The 19,097-nt window shown below is 46.1% G+C and overlaps 1 protein-coding gene and 1 non-coding gene across 2 annotated transcripts; both read right to left on the reverse strand.

The window, feature by feature from the left end:
- Positions 1-852: 852 nt before the first annotated feature.
- LOC122005299 (cellulose synthase-like protein H1) lies at positions 853-15,946 on the reverse strand. The gene is made up of 8 exons (XM_042560285.1): positions 15,539-15,946; positions 15,136-15,457; positions 14,911-15,042; positions 14,664-14,786; positions 2,449-2,664; positions 2,006-2,368; positions 1,591-1,941; positions 853-1,519 (listed from the first exon to the last, which is right to left on the reverse strand). The coding sequence occupies exons 1-8, from the start codon at positions 15,793-15,795 to the stop codon at positions 983-985; spliced, it is 2,301 nt and encodes a 766-aa protein (XP_042416219.1). The 5' UTR covers positions 15,796-15,946; the 3' UTR covers positions 853-982.
- Positions 15,947-18,203: 2,257 nt separating this feature from the next.
- On the reverse strand, positions 18,204-18,275 carry TRNAC-GCA. The gene has a single exon. It is a non-coding gene; the product is annotated as a tRNA-Cys (tRNA).
- Positions 18,276-19,097: the final 822 nt, after the last annotated feature.

Raw genomic sequence — 19,097 nt, forward strand, 5'->3', positions numbered from 1 at the left:
AAGGACCAAGATGGTTGAGAGTAACCTGACTGCGACTGACTAAGCTCGCGGCCAAGGGGCTGTGAGCAAGCCCGCCGCAACCTGCCAAGTTTGAAGCCAAAGAGCTACAAGCAAGGCGGTCGCGGCCAGCCAAGCTCACGGCCAAGGAACTACGAACAAACTAGCCGCGGCTAGCTAGGCTTGTGGCCAAGGGGCCACGAGCAAGCCGATTGGCCAAGCTCCGTGAGCAAGGTTGTCGCAACCAACCAATAGAGCGGGAGAGGAGCCGGAGCGATAACTTTAATCTAATTTCCCAATCTGACTCGTCGACTAAATTTAAACTCAATAGATATTTACCAATTGAATTAGAATCCGTCTGTAAGTGTCAAATGAAAAATAATTCTATTTGTAAAATCCCGTTCCAATTTTTTCTAGTTATATGAATCTCCATCATCATCAGGAACTTTATTTGTTTTGATCAAGGTAAATCTGATCCATCTCGAGTCCCATGCATGCGCAGTGACCGATAAGTTGAATCTTTTGCTTGCCTAATTCCTCTATACCAAATCTTCAGATATTGTGTGTTGTCCCAATCACGGTGACAAAAAGTGAATACGTTCGCCTCCGACGCTCCCGTCAATCCGTCCCAGGATCAATACGGAGGAGGTAAATCACGGGCGGTTACTAGCCTTTGGAATAATGACTAGCACATAAGGGAGGTATTTACCTCGACTTTGTCAAAATTCAAATCTCAGACCTCATGGTGACAATCATGTACATATGGGTCATTTGCAGCTGTCATTGATTAGGAGAATTGCTCAATGTTTCACATCACTCACCAATAGAGCAGTTTAATTGGGTCATTTTATACAATCACAAAATGCTGAGAAGTGATTCATTTAGATTGAAGGAACCTCTAGACAGATTATGAGCATGAGATTAAAGAACATATAACAGCGTTGTGCTCTTTAAGTATATTTGAATGCAGTGTAAAGCTACAATTTCATGCAGTTTTGCAACACTGCAGGAAAAGGCAAACCATCACCATTGCCTTGCCAATGACCGGGCAGGGAATCCCATGCCTCCCGCGCCCAACGAGCCCCGTCAAGAACGACCAAAAGCAGAGCAAGATCCAGCCGCTGCACACGAACTCCCCGATCCCCGGTCCTTCGGCGTCGGTGGTACTGAGAACTCGCAGCAAACCGACGGCGAAGGCCCACAGATTGACCAGCATTACCGCGGTCCCTGGAACAAACGGCGGCGATGAGTCGAAGGTGAACCGCCCGGGATCGTCCACGTCTTCGCCCGGCCTTTGCTGCTCTTTTTGGGTGATCTCGAAGACGGTGTCCGAGATGCCGAGAAGCTTGAGGACAACGCTGAAGAAGCCGAGAAGCCATGCGGTGGACGAGTAAATCCTCTGCATCCTCTGGTTATTCCACCATGCTCTCACCGATAACCCGTAGCGGAAGTATTCTACCAACGTGTAGATGTTGTAGGTCACAAAAAGAGCCAATGCCACAACAAAACCAACTTCTGATGTCTGCAACATTTCAAGGATTAATTGTCAATTATATATGCAATGCATTACAGAACAAACTGCTTGTGCCTTACGTTAGGCACGAAGGTGGAGTTCGAGAGGAGGCAGTAAGCCGGGAGCAGAGCATAGCAGACCTCGACGATGGATCTCACAGCCAAAACAAGAAAGATCAAGTACGCGAGACATTGCCGGAGCATGAGCTCTTTGGTGATGACAGAAACTACCGGGTTTTTCTTGCTAACCAGGATCTCGAGATGGCCTGTTGCCCACCTCTTGCACTGCGTTAAGCTCGCCGGACCGCCTACGGGGGCAGAGCCGAGGAACGCAGGTGGGTCCAGCATCAGAGCCACCGTTCTCCATCCCATGGAATGGCACCTCAGGCTTGTGAGGATGTCCTCCGTCATCGAACCATAAACCCAACCAATCTGAAAACGCAATGAGACTAGCATCGAAATTATAATGAAATTTGTTGATGTAATGCATGTATACCTCATCGCCCCAAGCTGTGTTGAATTCATAAGAACAAGAAGTAACCATTTCAGCTACTGCAACACGACTGGAAAGGTCGCCGGGTAATCCAGGACTACTGATTCCTGCGGTTATTTGAACAGCCGAGTGCATGAATTCCATAGAGTTTCCGTAGAACAACCGAAGTTCTTCGCTAGACAACATTTCTGTTGAATTGTCCTTCGAATTGCATTCCAGTAATTGGAGTCGAGGAATAAATCTGCCGCCTTTCTTCTTAAATTTGGAGCCATTTGGTGGGACGCCATATATGACTGTTCTTCGTTGGAGGCATCCTGTTCCGACATAAAAGTAGCCTTGAATACCTTGCAAACCGGGCACAAGGGACTGAAAAGATTGAAGGCAATTAATCTCTTACAATTGTTTTGTTTATATGATGATTTGAGGTATGATGGATGCATGCAGACCTGTTGGATGACTACCAATTGGTTTCCGAAGGGATCGTCCTTGAGAGCTCTATGGAACTGCTGCGGAGCCTGGGCGAAGGCATAATTGTTCACCTCGTCGGGGGAGTCAAGGAGCAGACACATGGCATGGAGGATGACTTGTGGGTTGTTGGCGAACATGTCGCAGTCGACGTTGAGCACGAATGGTGCATTGGTCATCACGCCCGACACCCTCGTCTGCCATTCAGTAACGTAAGTTTTGCTGAAACAGATCATGTAAACATATATGGTTCTTCAATGTTTTACTGAGTTTTATAAAACATGGGTCGAGCAAGTTATTAATCTAATTTAAAGTAAATTAATTGGTCTCGTGTTTTTAAGAATTTGAGTTTGGTTCATCTAGAGCAAACATATATTGTTCTTCAATAGAGCAAAACTTAGTTTTAGAAAACATAGCGATGCGATGATGATGAAGGGCCCATCTTGTTATTACGGTAACGGTCATGATGGAGGTCAAAGTTAAGATGGTCAATATGTAGATGTCATCGGCTGGTCGGGTGAAGTATACCCTAACCGGGAAGAAGGCTCCGAGCCTCCGACCCACCGTCGCCTTTGACACGGGGAGAAATCAAACAACCGACGCTCAAGGGAGACAATGTGCAGAAACGGAGCCGAGCGGCTATCTCACTCGGTCAGATAGCAGAGATTGATGTGTGCAGAGTTCAACTTCGGCCGAGCGGCTACCCCGCTCTGCCTAGCAACAGGCTTCGGCCGAGCGGCTACCCCGCTCGGCCTGGCAGCAAGCTTCGGCAATTACAAAGTGGACTTTCGGTCGAGCAGACACACTGAGGAACAACGAGGTTCTGGCCGACTAGACGGGGCACCAGGGCGGCGAAATTTAGGCCGAGCGGCCAATCCGCTCGTCCTAGCAGTACACTCCTAATGATATCCAATGATAACCTTTTGGGAGTTAGTGCCGTCGACACCGGGCATGGACTGCCAGAAGATCGTACAGCGGAAGCTTCCACTGTCACTTTAGAGATATGCTCGCCTGTTAAGGTACTGTGTCAGAGACACTTTACTAACAAATCTTTTCAGGGAAAGGTTTGAGAAGCGTGATCGTCTTGGGAAGTGTGCACGCGTGCTACCGGAGCTCTATATAAAGGGGGGGTCCAAGCATCGGTGAAGGTATGTGATATTCACTGTTTGTGCTAAAGTCTTCTTGTTGCTTCGCTTTGTTCTTCCTCGCCGGTGACTGACTTGAGCGTCGGAGGGTCAACACCGGGGACCCCTTCCCTGACTCGGCACTGACGTAGTTTGTGTTGCAAGACCGAGCGGAGTCTACAAGAGGTTAGCGTGAGCGCCACATCCCCAACTTTCCATGTTTTCGACTTTCAGACAAGATCATATTTGGCACTGTCTATGTGAACGTCACCTGCATCCGAGCCGAGAAGATGGAGGACGCTGGACGACTGACCGCCGTGACGCTCACCCAAGAAGAGCTTGAGATGCTCGTTCAAGCCCGAGTAGAGAAGATGATTGAGCAGCAGCAACAACAGGCAGTAGCAGATCGGCAAACGCTGCAACCTACAACATCAGCGGTCGGTAGGTGAGCGGGGCAGGAAGACTGAGCGAAACAAATCTCCGTATGGGGGCAGAACAGAAGGCCGACCGGTACACAGGAGGAAGCGTCGCCCGTGTCGATCCCCTTTCATCGCGCTTTGTTCCAAACCCCCTCGAAGATAGCCCAAGCGAATCAAGAGTGGGGATCGTCTTCGGATGATGCTCCCGTTTGGGATGCACGAAAAGGCAAGGCGCCCCGAAGCAACGCATCACCCGAATGGATCAACCGACAGTTCTCAGAAGAGATCTTATAAGACCTCCTGCCCAAATACTATACCCCGCTGGCGATCGGGACATACAACGGATCGATCGATCCAAATGATCATCTGGATCGGTTCGATAATGAAGCCACGCTGTACTAGTATACAGACGGAGTGAAGTGCCGAGTCTTCCTCACTACCCTCTCCAGATCGACACGACGTTAGTTTAGAAGACTGTCGGACGGATCAATATGCAGCTTCAAGGACTTCCGAGCTGCTTTCTTACACCACTTCACCAGCAGCCGACACTATCAAAAGACGAGCATCAGTCTCTTCTCCTTGAAGTAGGGATCGAAAGAAACGCTCTGAGTGTACATACAATGTTTCAACTAAGTAGCCATGGACATCCCCTCGGTCTCGTTTGAGACGATGATGAATGCCTTCACCCAGGGACTCGTCGAGGGAGATTTTTTTCGATCGCTCATCAGGAAGCCACCCAAGGACTTCGACCACATGCTCAAGAAGGCCAACGAATATATAAACCTGGAAGAAGCTCAAGTGGCCAGAAGGAAAGAGGCGCCGACCAAACACTCAGTGCCGACTGTCTAGCAGCCATCAGCTGCCCAAGAGGTCGAGGGTCGAAGGAGTGCGGTCACACCAGGATATCAGGGCACACGCCGTACAATATGTGGCGCCCGGTCGGCTTAATGCATCAAAAGGCAAAGTATGGACACTGATTTTATGCTCTGTCCACCAATCGTTAGCTGACTGGCTCCACGCGAATACCGCCGCCAATCTCCTTCTCCCGATCGGCGATAGAGACATAGATCCGCTGAGCGACAGGCTGACGACAGAAGGGTGGCCGAGCGGCACCACCAGCATCAGCGCGGGGGGGAGGGGGGGATAACACTAACCCCTCACGAGTACCGGTCGAGTGAAATAGACCATCCGCTCGGGAAGAAGAAAAAAAGAAACAACTTGTTCTGAGGAGAGATAGGCATGATTGTCAGAGGGTCGATCAACGGTGACTCCAACAGGGTCAGGAAGTCATACGCCCAGCGATTGGAGATCCACGCGGTGAGGTACAGCAGGGAGAAGGCTGAAGGGCCCGAGATCATCTTCGGCCCCAGCGACTTAGAGGGAGTGGAGATCCCTCACGACGATACGTTGATCATTCGGGCAGTAATAACTAATTATACTATATATTCATCGGACTTTTATTAATACAAGGAGTTCGGTGAATATCATCTTCAAAAAGACGTTCAATCAATTACAAATTGATCGGAGCGAGTTGCTTCCCATGACTACCCCTCTCTACGGCTTCACAAGCAATGAAGTGCTGCCGCTCGGACAGGCCCGACTGGCCATCTCGCTCAGAGAGGATCCACTGAGGAGAACCAAAACCACCAATTTCATCGTGGTGGATGCGCCATCAGCCTACAATGTCATCCTGGGTCGACCGACCCTCAACGAGTTCCGAGCGATAGTATTTACTTACTACCAAAAAATCAAGTTCCCGGTAGACAACCGGGTGGGCGAAGTCATGGGCGATCAGCTAGCCGCTCGACGATGTTACATCGAGATGGTCAAGTCCGAGGCGAGAAGCGCTCAGAAGAACCCGCGTTTGGAGGTAAACGTGATCACTAAAAGGCCTCCCACCTTGGTGTACGAAGAAAAGGAGGAGGTCCAAATCCACCCCAGCCGAGCGGAGGCAACAACCTTCATTGTTGTTGACCTGGAGGTGGAGAAGAAGGCAGAGTTGGTCGTCTGCCTTAGACAAAATCATGATGTGTTCGCCTGGTCGACACACGAGCTTCCCAGTATCTCCCCGAGCGTGGCTCAGCACGAGCTTCATGTCCGACCGGACGCTTAGCCGGTAAAGCAAAGAAAGAGGGACTTCATCATGGAGCATAATGTGATCATCCGGGCGGAGATAGAGAAACTACTGGAGGTTGGCCATATTAGGGAAGTTTAATTCCCGAGTTTGCTAGCCAATGTTGTGTTAGTCTCCAAGCCGGGCAACAAATGGCGGGTCTGCACCAACTTCTGCGATTTGAACAAGGCGTGCCCGAAGGACTTCTATCCACTGCCCAGGATAGACCATATGGTGGACTTGACGACGGGCTGCGAGCAGATCTGCATGTTTGACGCATACCAAGGCTTACCACCAAGTGTCGCTCGCCCGAGAAGACCAGGAGAAGGTCAACTTCATTATGACCGACGGAACATACTACTACAACGTTATGTCATTCGGACTCAAGAATGTCGGAGCCACTTACCATAGGCTGATGAACAAGGTGTTCCAATGGCAGATCGACTGTAATATGGAGGTATACGCCGACGACATATTAATTAAATCCCTCCGAGCTGTTGACTTATGCGCAGATATCAACGAGACTTGCCGAACACTGAGGACATATGAGATAAAACTGAACCCCAGCAAGTATTTGTTCAGCGCAAAGAGTGGCTACTTCCTAGGCTACATCGTCACCGAGTGGGGTATTGAAGTCAATCCGAGCAAGGTCAAAGCTTTGCAAGACATGCCGCCACCTCGGAATTTAAAAGAAGCTCAACGGTTGACCGGTCGGATCATGGCGCTGTCTAGATTTATATCCAACTCATCCGACGGGAGCCTGCCATTCTTTAAAGTACTTCATCGAGTTACGAAATTCCAATGGGACGCCGAGTGCGACCGGGTGCTGGAAGAGCTGAAGTAATATCTAAACTCTTTGCCTATATTAGTCAAGCCAGTTGTTGGTGAGCCACTTTGGATTTATCTATCATCCAACGAACATGCCGTTAGATCGGCTCTGGTTAGGCAGAATGGCCAAGAGCAGCAGCCTGTATATTTTTTGAACTATATATTGAAAGATGTAGAGTCCCGCTACATCAGTTTCAAAAAATTAGTGTATGCTTTGATTCTTGTTGCTCGGAGGTTTCGTCCGTACTTCCTAGCGCACACAATCATTGTCCTAACTAACAACGTCTTGGGACGAGTCTTCTCAACCCTGAAGCATCAAGGAGGTTAATCAAATGGGCGACCGAGCTAAGTGAATTCGATATTCAATATCAACCCCGAGCGGTGATCAAGGTTCAGGCTTTGACGGATTTTGTCATAGAAGTCTAGAATGTCGAGTCGGAGACCACCTAGAAGATATATGTTGACGGCTCATCCACTCAGCAAGACAGCGGAATTAGTGTACTGCTTATCTCACCATGTTAAGATCGGATGCAGCTCTCCGTTCAGCTGGACTACAGAGCCACTAACAACAAAGCAGAGTATGAAACACTTATAGTCGGCCTATAGGTAGCTCGGTATATTGGAGCAGTTAAAGTCCTCATCCACTCGGACTCCCAGCTTGCCGCTCAACAACTATCCGGGACGTTTGAAATAAGCAATGCCCGGCTCATGCTCTATATAGAAGCCTTCGAGAAGTTGAAGACCAACTTTCAGGAGGTCATCATACAAAAGATCCCCCGATCGGAGAACCAGGTGGCGGATGAGTTGACAAAATTAGCCAGTTCATTATCGCCGATCATCATTGGGCAACCAATCAAACAAGTTTCGATCGTGACGCACATCGACCGGATGGAAGGAATAACCCTCTCGAACGACTGGAGGATGGTCCTAACAAAGTTCTTACGGTCGGGAGCTACACCTGTCAATCCGGAAGAAACTCGTTTGTTGAAGAAGAGAGCCGGACAGTTCACCTTGATCGGGGACCAGCTTTACAAGAGAAGTTGAAGACCAACTTTCAGGAGGTCATCATACAAAAGATCTCCCGATCGGAGAACCAGGTGGAGGATGAGTTGACAAAATTAGCCAGTTCATTATCGCCGATCATCATTGGGCAACCGATCAAACAAGTCTCGATCGTGGCGCACATCGACCGGATGGAAGGAATAACCCTCCCGAACGACTGGAGGGTGGTCCTAATAAAGTTCTTACGGTCAGGAGCTACACCTGTCAATCCGGAAGAAGCCCGTTTGTTGAAGAAGAGAGCCGGACAGTTCACCTTGATTGGGGACCAGCTTTACAAGAGAGCCTTCTCTAGGCCCCTCCTCAAGTGCGTCAGATCGGAAGATGTCGAGTACAATCTGCGAAAGGTGCACCAAGGCTCTTGTGGAGGTCATCCGAGCGGTCGTGCATTAGCCCAAAAGATACTCCTGGCCAGATATTTTTGGCCGGCCCTCCAAGAGGATGTCGCTCGAATGGTGGCCACCTACTTATCCTTCCAAAAGTATCACAGCCTGCTACACCGACCAACCGAAGAAATGAAAGCATTCACAGTATCTTGCCCGTTCGACCAATGGGGCATGGATATCGTTGGGTCATTCCCCATGGCGACCGGTCAGCGGAAATTTTTACTCGTCGCGGTGGACTACTTCTCGAATTGGGCGGAAGCCGAGCCGCTTACAAGAATCATCGAGCAGATGGTCATCAAATTTGTTTGGCAGAACATCATTTGTTGATTTGGCATCCCACGTCGACTCGTATTTGATAATGGAAGACAGTTTGCCTATCAGAGGCTCAGAGAGTGGTGCGGGGGCTATGACATCCAACAAGCCTTCACCTCTGTGGCCTACCCCCAGGGCAATGGGCAAGCCGAAGTCGCCAATCGGGAGATCCTCAGATTTTTACGCGCTCGGCTCGACCACGCTGGAGGCAGTTGGGTCAACGAACTCCCCAGTGCGTTATGGGCCCTCTGCACGACCCCGAAGGAGGCGATTGGGGTGCCCCCCTTCCATTTGGTATACGGCCGTGAGGCAGTCGTCCCCATGGAGGTCAAAGTAGAATCTGATTGGGTGTAGTACTATGACGAGGGAAACGCCGAACGGAGGCTCATGGAGCTCGACCTAATTGACGAAATGCGGGCAAAAGTAGTGGTTTGACTAACGGCGTACCAGCAACGGATGAAATAGAACTACAACCGGAGGGTGATCCTAAGGTCCTTCTAGGTTGGCGATCTCGTCTGGAAGAAAGTGAAGTCGGTCGGCGACGTCACCAAGCTCGAGGCCCCATGGGCAGGGCCTTTCAAGGTCGTGCAGAAGCTCTATTCAGGCGCTTATTATCTAGAGGATGAAGAAGGAAGGCAGCTGGAGAGGTCATGGAGCGCGAACCACCTTCAACCCTACAAGGCTGGATGAGAGGTGCGCGAGTGAATACTTTGTATTTTTTGTATGTCTCCCGAGCACAGGGCAAGATATAAATAAAAAAGTGAAGTCCTCTTAAAATGTGTCTCCCCCAACGGTCGAGCGGTGACTTTAAACCCGAGTTTACATAAATGGTCGAGCAGCGACTTTAAACCCGAGTTTACATAGACGGTTGAGTGGCGATGTTAAACGAGTGTCTCCATCAACGGTCGAGCGGAGACCTTAAGTCCGAGATTACATAAACGGTCGAACGACGACCTTAAACGTGTGTCTCCATCAACGGTCGAGCGGCGACCTTAAACCTGAGTTTACATAAACGGTCGACAGGCGACCTTAAATGCGTGTCTCCATCAACGGTCGAGCGATGACCTTAAACGCGTGTCTTCATCTACAGTCGAGCGGTGACCTTAAACACTTGTCTTCGCCAACGATCGAGCAGTGACCTTAAACGCGTGTCTCCACCAACAGTCGAGCGGCGGCCTTAAACTTAAGTCATAATCAGCGGTCGAGCGGCAACCTTAAACCCGAGTTTACATAAACGGTCGAGAGGTGACCTTAAACGCTTGTCTCCATCAACGGTCGAACGACGACCTTAAACTCTTGTCTCCACCAATGGTCGAGCAGCAACGTTAAAGTCTTGTCTCCACCAACGGTCGAGCGGTGACCTTAAACTTTTGCGTCCACCAATGGTTGAGTGACGACCTTAAACTCTAGTCCCCATCAACGGTCGAGCGGCGACCTTAAACCCGCGTCTACATCAACGGTCGAGCGGCGACCTTAAACCCAATGTTTTGCCTAATCTTCCTCAGCGGTCGAGCGATAACCTTAAACCCTTTGCTCAATGAAAGGGCAAGCGACAGCTACTCAAAGGCCTAATTCCTCAAAATATAGTGATTGTTTGGCACTATTCATCAAGACATCCCTGAGACCGATCGGAGATTCATAGAATCATGACGGCACTGAATACAAAAGGGATCGACCGGCTGGATAAACTAATTACGGATGATCGAAATCACGAGGCCATGAGTTCGTGCAATGCTCAAAGAAAAGGGGAGTCGAAAAAACATTCAACGAGATAAAACTCGTCCAAACGGACGAGCATTCATTAAGACTTCAAAAAATTTATAGAAATTTTACAGCGACTCTCGACCTCAGTCAAGGTAGTCCAAAACGTCGTCTGACAGTGCTACAGTGAGTTTATCCTGGCTCATGATGCTACTGGTCAGAGATGCCAGCAGTTAGCCACCCTTACGAAGCTGGTCGATCGTCCCATCGATGGCCAGATCGAAGAGGCGCAGAGCTCGATCGACGACCTTCTCGTTGAAAACATCCGAGCGGAGGTAATTCTTCTTCATAGTCTCGAAACGGCTAGGATCGACTTCTTGGTAGGTCTTCAAGGTCGCTTGGGAGGCCTCCAGCTCATCCTTGGCGGTGGCCAGCGCAGTATCCTTGGAGGCGAGTTGGCCGCAAAGGGTCATTTCTTTGGCCGGTCGGCTGTTCCACTCAGCGACCAGGAAGTCCTCAGCTTCCTTGAGTTTTGGGGCGAGGGCTCGGGCCTCCTTATTCTTCAGCTCGAGGTCTTCGATAGTCCGATTCTTCCTCACGTTGGCCCACTCGATTTTATTATCGAAGGTGGTGATCTTCTTATTGAGCCGAGCCAGAAGAGTGGCCTGCCCGGAGGTCTTTTCCTGTTCGGCCTCGAGCAGTTCGTTGCTCTTCGCTAGATTGGCTCGAAGTTTGGCCACCTCGGCGTTTGTTTGTTCTTGAGTGGTGGAGGATTTGCCACTCGACGCCTTCATTTTCTTCACTTCCTCCTCAAAAAATGTGAGCCTTTGGCACATGGCCAGACTCTCCACCTAGTACTGTAAACAACAAAACGAATATAAGTGTCGATCGGAAGTAAACTATGCAAATGTAAAACTTACCCCAGTAGATATCTGGGTGTGGTTGTCCACGAGTGCCCTCGGAGGCATCACTACCGCACGGGTCCGAGCATCTTCCCATATTTTGACGAGCGACCCTTGGATAATGATCTGGTTCTCCGAAGCTCGGGACTCGGTGCTGGATTTGCGCCACTCCTCGATCGGAAGATGCAAAATCACCGTAATGTGGCGCTGGCCGCTCGGGGCTGACTATGCAGAAGTAGCCCGCTCGTACGGTCGTGATGAAGAAGCCTGTCGGATGCCCAACTTCTTGGTCTTTGATTTTGGTGGCAGGAAGGCCACCGGCGGCACGTAGACCGTCCCCTGAGGCAGTCCGGATAGGGAGGGCGTCCGATCCGATGACTCAAGGGCAGTGGATTCTTGGACGGGAGTAGGGGTCAACGTCTCGACCCGTTCGACAGATCGTACCCCCGAAGTAGCGGAATGTGATGAAGGCTCCGCTCGACGCCTCTTACGCCTAATCAGTGGCTCAGCTGAGGACGCCGAGCCTAACACTCCCTCAACCTCAACGACCGGTTGCCATTCAAAAGGAGGTTGGGAGTCACTCGTCGCTCCACCACTTGCCAGAGCGAGAGCCGCCTCGCTCTCGTCCTGCGACTCCTCTTGTGAGCCGACCGGTTGCAGGCCGTGGCTCCCCAATTCTTCCACAATGGCCGCATTGATCGCGGCATCTGTAAGTTTTGCCTTGTCGGTCTAACGTGCATGCAGCATGACTTCGGCTGCACGAAAAGAAGAAAAATCAGTTAGAATCAAAGAAAAGAGTAAAGTGATCGCATACCTAGGCTGAACGGAAGCCGGGTGTGGATCGGACTCAAGCCGAAGATATACATGACACCCTCCAGTAACAGCTTGTGGATGTTGTATTTTTGATCGGTCAACATTGAGGCTGCATTGAGGTAGTCCGATCGGCTCTTGTACTTCTTTAATGGAGGCTGAGGTGTCACTTCGAGCTGCCAATGAGTCAGAAAGTTTGGCCACTCGGGAAGGCGCACAAAAAGAACTATTCCCTCCAATGCTTATTAGAGGATGACATTTTGTCGAAAAAAACCAAGTCCACTTGGGCTTGGAAAAGGAAAGTCCCCGGCTCGGACAGTTTTGGATAATAAAAATAGTGGAAGACCCGGGGAGTAAGGGGAATGTCGTGCAGGCGAAAAAGAACCACCACCCCGCACAGTAGCTGAAAGGAGTTCGACACTAGTTGGTGGTAAGAGATGCGGAAATATTTACAAATAGCAGGGAAGAAGGGATGAATAACCACAGACCGACGGTAAACTAATCTCGAAAGAAGGTGATACAGCAGAGTGGCGGAGAATTTGGCCGATCGGAAGAAGATGGAAGAAAAACTTGGTAATCAGGAAGAAACTCGAATGCGACTGTCAAACTCTCAGCGTCACCAGCGTCAAACCGGGACTCAGTAGAAGTGTACCAGAGCCCAGGGATGCTGGGCGGAGACTGTGAGGAGCTCACCATCGCAAAACAAGGGAAGGTGAAGAGATGAAAAAGAAAGGAAACCTACTGGTGGAATTATCGTCGGAACACAAACGCCGAAAAAGTTGAAGACGAGGAAACACAGAAGCCGAAAGACAAGAAAGCAAAAGGTCGACGGAGGAAGCTTACTGAAAATAGGTCGTCAATGGAGTAGTAGAGGAGAAAGGTCGTCGGAGCACAAAGAAGCTAGCGTCGAAGAGCACGAAGACGAGGATGCGAAGGAAGAAGCGGCAACACGCATGGAGTTATAAGCCTCGGGGTCGGCCGATCGGAGCCATCCAATCTAGGTCGTGGAAACCCAAGCCGAGATCTGACCGTTGAATTTGAACCGTCAAACGTCACATCACAGTGGATATCCGCCTGTCATGTCAAGCGCGCAGCGGAAGTGGGCAAGACACATGGCTCATCGCCACAGGTCCGCATTTAATGACGGCATGGGAGCGCGCTCAGCCTTAATGTGCAAAAATTTGTACGATTTTCTAGAAATCTGGGTGACGTAAGCCTCGCTTGCGCTTGCCAAAGACAGCCCAAGAAAAGATTTCACAAGTACAAATCTTTGGCGTGCCGATCGGATTGAGAGAGCATACCTACGACTAAACGGCAAGCTTCAATAGGCAGATCGGCAAGGAACGGTCACATCTCGATTAGAAACCACATAGTATTGAAGGTCGATCGGGAGGAAATCTACTCAGACAATTGTCCAGTCAGTCGAACTTACAGCCTCCTTCGACTAGACTTGAGGGGAAGGATTGTGATGCGGTGATGATAAAGGGTCTCACCCTGCTGCCACGGTGGAGGTCAAAGTCAAGGCGGTCAACGCGTAGATTGCATCAGCCGGTCGGGCAAAGTATGCCCCGACGGGGGAGAAAGCTCCGACCTACCGTCGCCTTCGACACGGGGAGCAATCAAACAACCGACGCTCAAGGGAGACAATGTGCGGAAGCCAAACCGAGCGGCTGCCCCGCTCGGCCAGACAGCAGAGCTTGATGTGTGCAGAGTTCAACTTCGGCCGAGCGGCTACCCCGCTCGGCCTGACAACATGCTTCGGCCGAGCAACTACCCAGCTCGGCCTGGCAGCAGGCTTCAACAATAACAAAGTGGACATTCAATCGAGCAGACACACTGAGGAACAACGAGGTTCTGGCTGACTAGACAGGGTACCAGGACGGCGGAATTTAGGCCGAACGGTCAATCCGCTCGGCCTAGCAGTACACTCCTGATGATATCTAGTGATATCCTTTTGAGAGTTGGTGCCGCCGACATCGGGCATAGACTGTTAGAAGATCGTATGACGGAAGCTTCCACTGTCACTTCAGAGATTTGCTCGGCCTGTTAAGGTACTGTGTCAAAGACACTTTACTGATAAATCTTTTCAGGGAAAGCTTTGAGAAGTGTGCTCTCCTTGGGAAGTGTGTACGTGCGCTACCAGAGCTCTATATAAAGGGGGTCTAAGCATCAGCGGATGTATACGATATTCATTGTTTGTGCTATAGTCTTCTTATTGCTCTGCTTTATTCTTCATCGCTAGTGATTGACTTGAGCGTCGGAGGGTCAACGCCGGGGACCCCTTCCCTGACTCGGCATTGACGTACTTTGTGTTACAGGACCGAGCGAAGTCCACAAGAGGTCAGCGTGAGCGTCATATCCCTAGCTTTCCGTCTCTTCGACTTTCGGACATGATCACATGGGCCGAGCAAGTTATTAATCTAATTTAAAATAAATTAATTGGTCTCATGTTTTTAAGAAGTTCATTTTGATATCTTTAAGCTCTATTAATTAATTCGAACATCTTTGATTGTTCAATCTTATGCAATTAATTAATAGTTACCAGAACATTCATGGCTCCTGCCTTGTAGTGATGTGGATGCTCTGGCCTCTTCTCTCTGGCAACATAAATTAGATGTGGCATTATCCCTTCTTGTTCTGATCCTTTCTTGTTCTCCCATAAAATCTAATTAAGTGATTCATATGAGGCAAACAAATATAAAATAATTAAATAGCTAAATAAATGGCGGTTTAATTAGAAATTAAGTGATAATAATTAAGTCGTCAGATATATGCATGATATATGATACCTTGACTATGCTTGGATGGTTCTTGCTCTCAATCTTGAAGAAGTCCTTGAACTCATCGTTACTGTGGTAATTAGGAATTTGGTCTTCATTATTTACAGATGCAACTCTTCGACTTAGTTCTTCGTACTCATTCTATGCATGATTAACAATTCATATATATCGACAATAACATTAAGTATATTAAAGATCTATTTAAATTAATTTCCACTAATTAATTAATCAAACCTTGACATGCCTCCACTCTTGGATGAAGTCAGCTGAGGAGTTCAGCTGTGGTCCAGTACTAGAGAAGTAAACGGAAGGCGCTCGCACTCTCACGCCATGCTTCTTGCAGAAGGGAACCCAGAGCTTGGCGAACTCCACGGACTCGGAAAAGGAGAAGAAGGTCACTGGCGACGCTCCGTCATCGGAAACATAGCAAGCAAGCTTGTGAACCGAATAGTCCACGGCCAGCAAGGAGAGTACCGTGTCGACGGTGATGATCGGAGGCTCCAGCGTCGGGTCGGCGGTGGTCACAAACATGTCCACGGCTGGAAGATCACCGTACCTGCATGCATCCAAAGTGCTATCTATATTATTATATTGAAGGTAGCGATCGAGAAGTTGACGATATTAGTGATTTTTTTACGTGTTTGCTAAGTGCTGGGGGTGAGATCTGTAAACGATCCGGTTCCATCTGGCATTGAGATAGAGGAACCAGATGAAGGCGAACCATGACTCGCAAACGAAGGCGACGAGCCAAGTGGTTCCATGGCGGTGAAGCGAGGCGAGACGATAGGCGAGGAGGGAGAGGAGGAGGGAGAGGATTACGACATCCGAGAGCCGTTGGAGAGTGTTGTTGACAGAAACTCTCTCGTTGAGAGGGAGGGCGTGGGACTTTGCCATTAATGGGAAATACAAGTACTGGAAAGGCTAAGAATATAAGTGAGTATCGAAGTTGAATGCTTCATTATCATCCTTCTCAACCGCGCTGCTCGAAGAGTTGATGATAACTCTTTCTGGACGGTAGCCTGCAGCGGCAGCAGAAATGAGAAATGCGGTTAAGTTGTATGCGGTAGCCTTCGTCATCAAAACTTGTCAATCAAGTATTTAAAAGACTTTTTTTTTTTTAACGAAATCATTAGGTCTAGCGCGCGTCATGCTATCAAAGTTGGACCTTAATTTGCTTGCGTGAGATCCATCGACCAATTACTGCCAAACCCAAAAATTAACGAAAAATAAATGAGCCGCATGACGCGCTCATTTCTTGTGGATTAAGATTTTTTTTTAAAAAAAAAAATGAAATCGGTAAGTAATTTAGCGTCACGCTATCAAAGTTTGCGTGATCCTTGTTTGTGTTCACTCTCCTTTGTCTCTCAAATCCACCTATTGAAATGTGGCCTTAAATGAGGGGTTCGGACAATATGAAAGTGTAGCAGCCATCGATCGAGCTGTGAAAAATGGGACCATTATTGAGCTTAATAATTAGAGATGGCCACGGCTTGGTGTGACGCATCATGTTTTGGACAGATCCTAACAATCACATCTGGTGTGACGCATCATGTTTTGAACAGAAACAATCCCATCTTTATGTCTTTTTTTGGTCTAGCTCACAAGACCATTTCGAAGACGCAATTCATCTTAGCTTTCCAGCTGGGGGTGATGAGCACAGTACGGAGCACATGCTCATGTTTTTTGCTTTTTTATCTAGACTTTCCAAATCTTCTTGCGTTTTGGGCTTCGATCTCTTGAAAATTAAATTTTCACCGGAGCGTTTTTAAATATTTATAAGCTATAAAAGTTTGTGTAAGTACTTAGGTGATTGAGCAATAATTTTAATGTGAGTAGTGGTAAGTAAAAATTCAATTAAATTGAATTAACCGTTCTAAAACGATCGATTTCGTAATTCTATTAAATTGAATAAAGATATTAATTTAATTATTTTTTATTTAAAAATATAATTAATTACAAAATATGTATTTAATTAAATAAAATTTAAATTTGATTAATTTAATTTTAAATTCTCAATTAATCCAGTCAAAATCCGAATTAATTGATATTTAATGGATTCGGTTTATTTAATTTTTGTAAGAAAATTCGGTTGATTTAGTTGGTTAAAAAATAGTTTATTCAGTTTTTAATTTGTTCAGTTTGATTTTAACCAATTGCTGATGCGAGTCCAACAAAATTAAGTTAGATTTATAGATTTAACTTGTTTGTCTAAGTACATAGGGATTTAGGAAAATAGACAAACAACTGAAATGACAGAAGACACAAGTGATTGTGAAGGTTTGTACGAGGAGGAATTGACAGCCTAAGTGCATCAGAGGTATAAGAAACTATGAAAGAATATTTTGGTAAATTAAGAAGGATGCATTCGAGGTATGATGAACTAGAAGAAAGATTATTTAAGGAAAAAATGAAATTAAGTTGGGACGAGCTTAATTCCAAATGACTAGATAATCACCTAGGTAATTAGAGAAGAAATAGATTTTGATATGTTCATGTTATTTGTAATGCTTATCCTTACTAGTTAGTTAGGCAGAGAAATTGATTTTTTTTTTTTACGGCTCTTGCCCCTCTAGCTATCTGAATTACTTCCACTGGACCAATAGGCTTTACTTTTATTTTTTTTTAAAAAAATAAGTTTAATTATTTGCAGTTTAATTTTCAGCGTAATATTTAGAAATCATCCGATATGCAGCATTTAGCAAATATATATTTTAAGAATTAATAAATTAAAATTTATGAAAATCGTGTGTAGACGAATTGCCCGGGTGAAAATTGAGAACAATTATAAAATTTGAATTGGAAATTTAATTGACCACTAATTTCGTGAAAAAATGTAAGAAAAAAAAAACCTGACCATTGAATGAACCCATTTATTTTCTTTTTTCATGCTTATTATTAAAAAAAAATACTCGAATTCATTTGTTAAAGAATGGAAATTGAGGATTACTATAACTTTTTTTCATTAAAATGTAAATGAACTTTAATTTTGTAAAAAAAAAAAAAAAAAAAGAGGTAAAAGTATCCAATTCCATTTAAATAGCTGAACTATTTATCGTCCATTGAGAGCTATGGACCCATTTGTAATTTTAAAAAGAAAAATCCTTAAATTAGTTTATTATTCTATGGACTTTTTAATCTAAAATGTATTTAATGGGCTAAACCTGATTAGAACTGCTAAACTAAATTGCGCAGTGGATACATTTATTTTTATGACTTTCTTTAAAAAAATATTCTCGTTTTAGTTCATTATTTTTAATGAATGTAATCAAACATTAATTTAGTGAATAATACTTTAAAAAAAAAGGGCCCAACCGGGTTCGAACCGGTGACCTATTGATCTGCAGTCAATTGCTCTACCACTGAGCTATGGACCCGTTTTGGATTACATTACTAGAATTTTAAATAGATAGTAATAACCTCACAAGACCATTTCAACGCAATTCACCTTAGCTTTTCAGCTGGGGGTGGTTAGCAACGGAAAACATGCTCCATGTTTTCTTTTTCGTTTTTTGGGTAGGACACTACTCTACTTGCAGCAAATTAAGTGACCGACAAATTCACAAGAACTGCCGAGAACGATCTTGACTTTACAAATCTTGTTGTAAATTTTGATGTCAGTAGGTATGAGTAAAAATTTAGTTAAATTGAATTCAACCAATCAAATTTAGAAATTTGATTCGATTAATACAGTTTTAGATTTTTTTTAAAAAAAGTTCAGTTTGATTTTTAATTAATTCAGTTCGATTTTAAAATTTATAATCCGGTTTAACCTAATAAGGATAATAATTTGATTATTTTAAAAAATATATATAATTAATTAAAAAATATGTAATTAATTAAATAAAATCTAAATTTGATTAATTTAGTTTTAAAATTTCGGTTGATTTGATTAGTTAAAAAAAAAAAAAATCAATTTATTCGGTTTTCGATTTGTTCGATTCAGTCAATTCAATTTTAACTGAATGCTTAATCTCAGGTATGAGTTCGACAAGATTAAGTTAGATTTTATAGATTTTACTTATTTATCTAAGCATGTAGGAATTTAAGAAAACACACAAGCATCTAAAATAGTAGAAGACACAAGTGGTTGGGGAGGCTTGTACGAGTAAGAGTTGACAAACTTAGTGTATCAGATGTACGAGAAACTATGGAAGAGTATTCCGGTAAAGTAAGAAGGACGCATGAGATATATTTGA

The sequence above is a fragment of the Zingiber officinale genome, chromosome 7B (assembly GCF_018446385.1).
Source record: "Zingiber officinale cultivar Zhangliang chromosome 7B, Zo_v1.1, whole genome shotgun sequence".
NCBI lineage: Eukaryota > Viridiplantae > Streptophyta > Magnoliopsida > Zingiberales > Zingiberaceae > Zingiber > Zingiber officinale.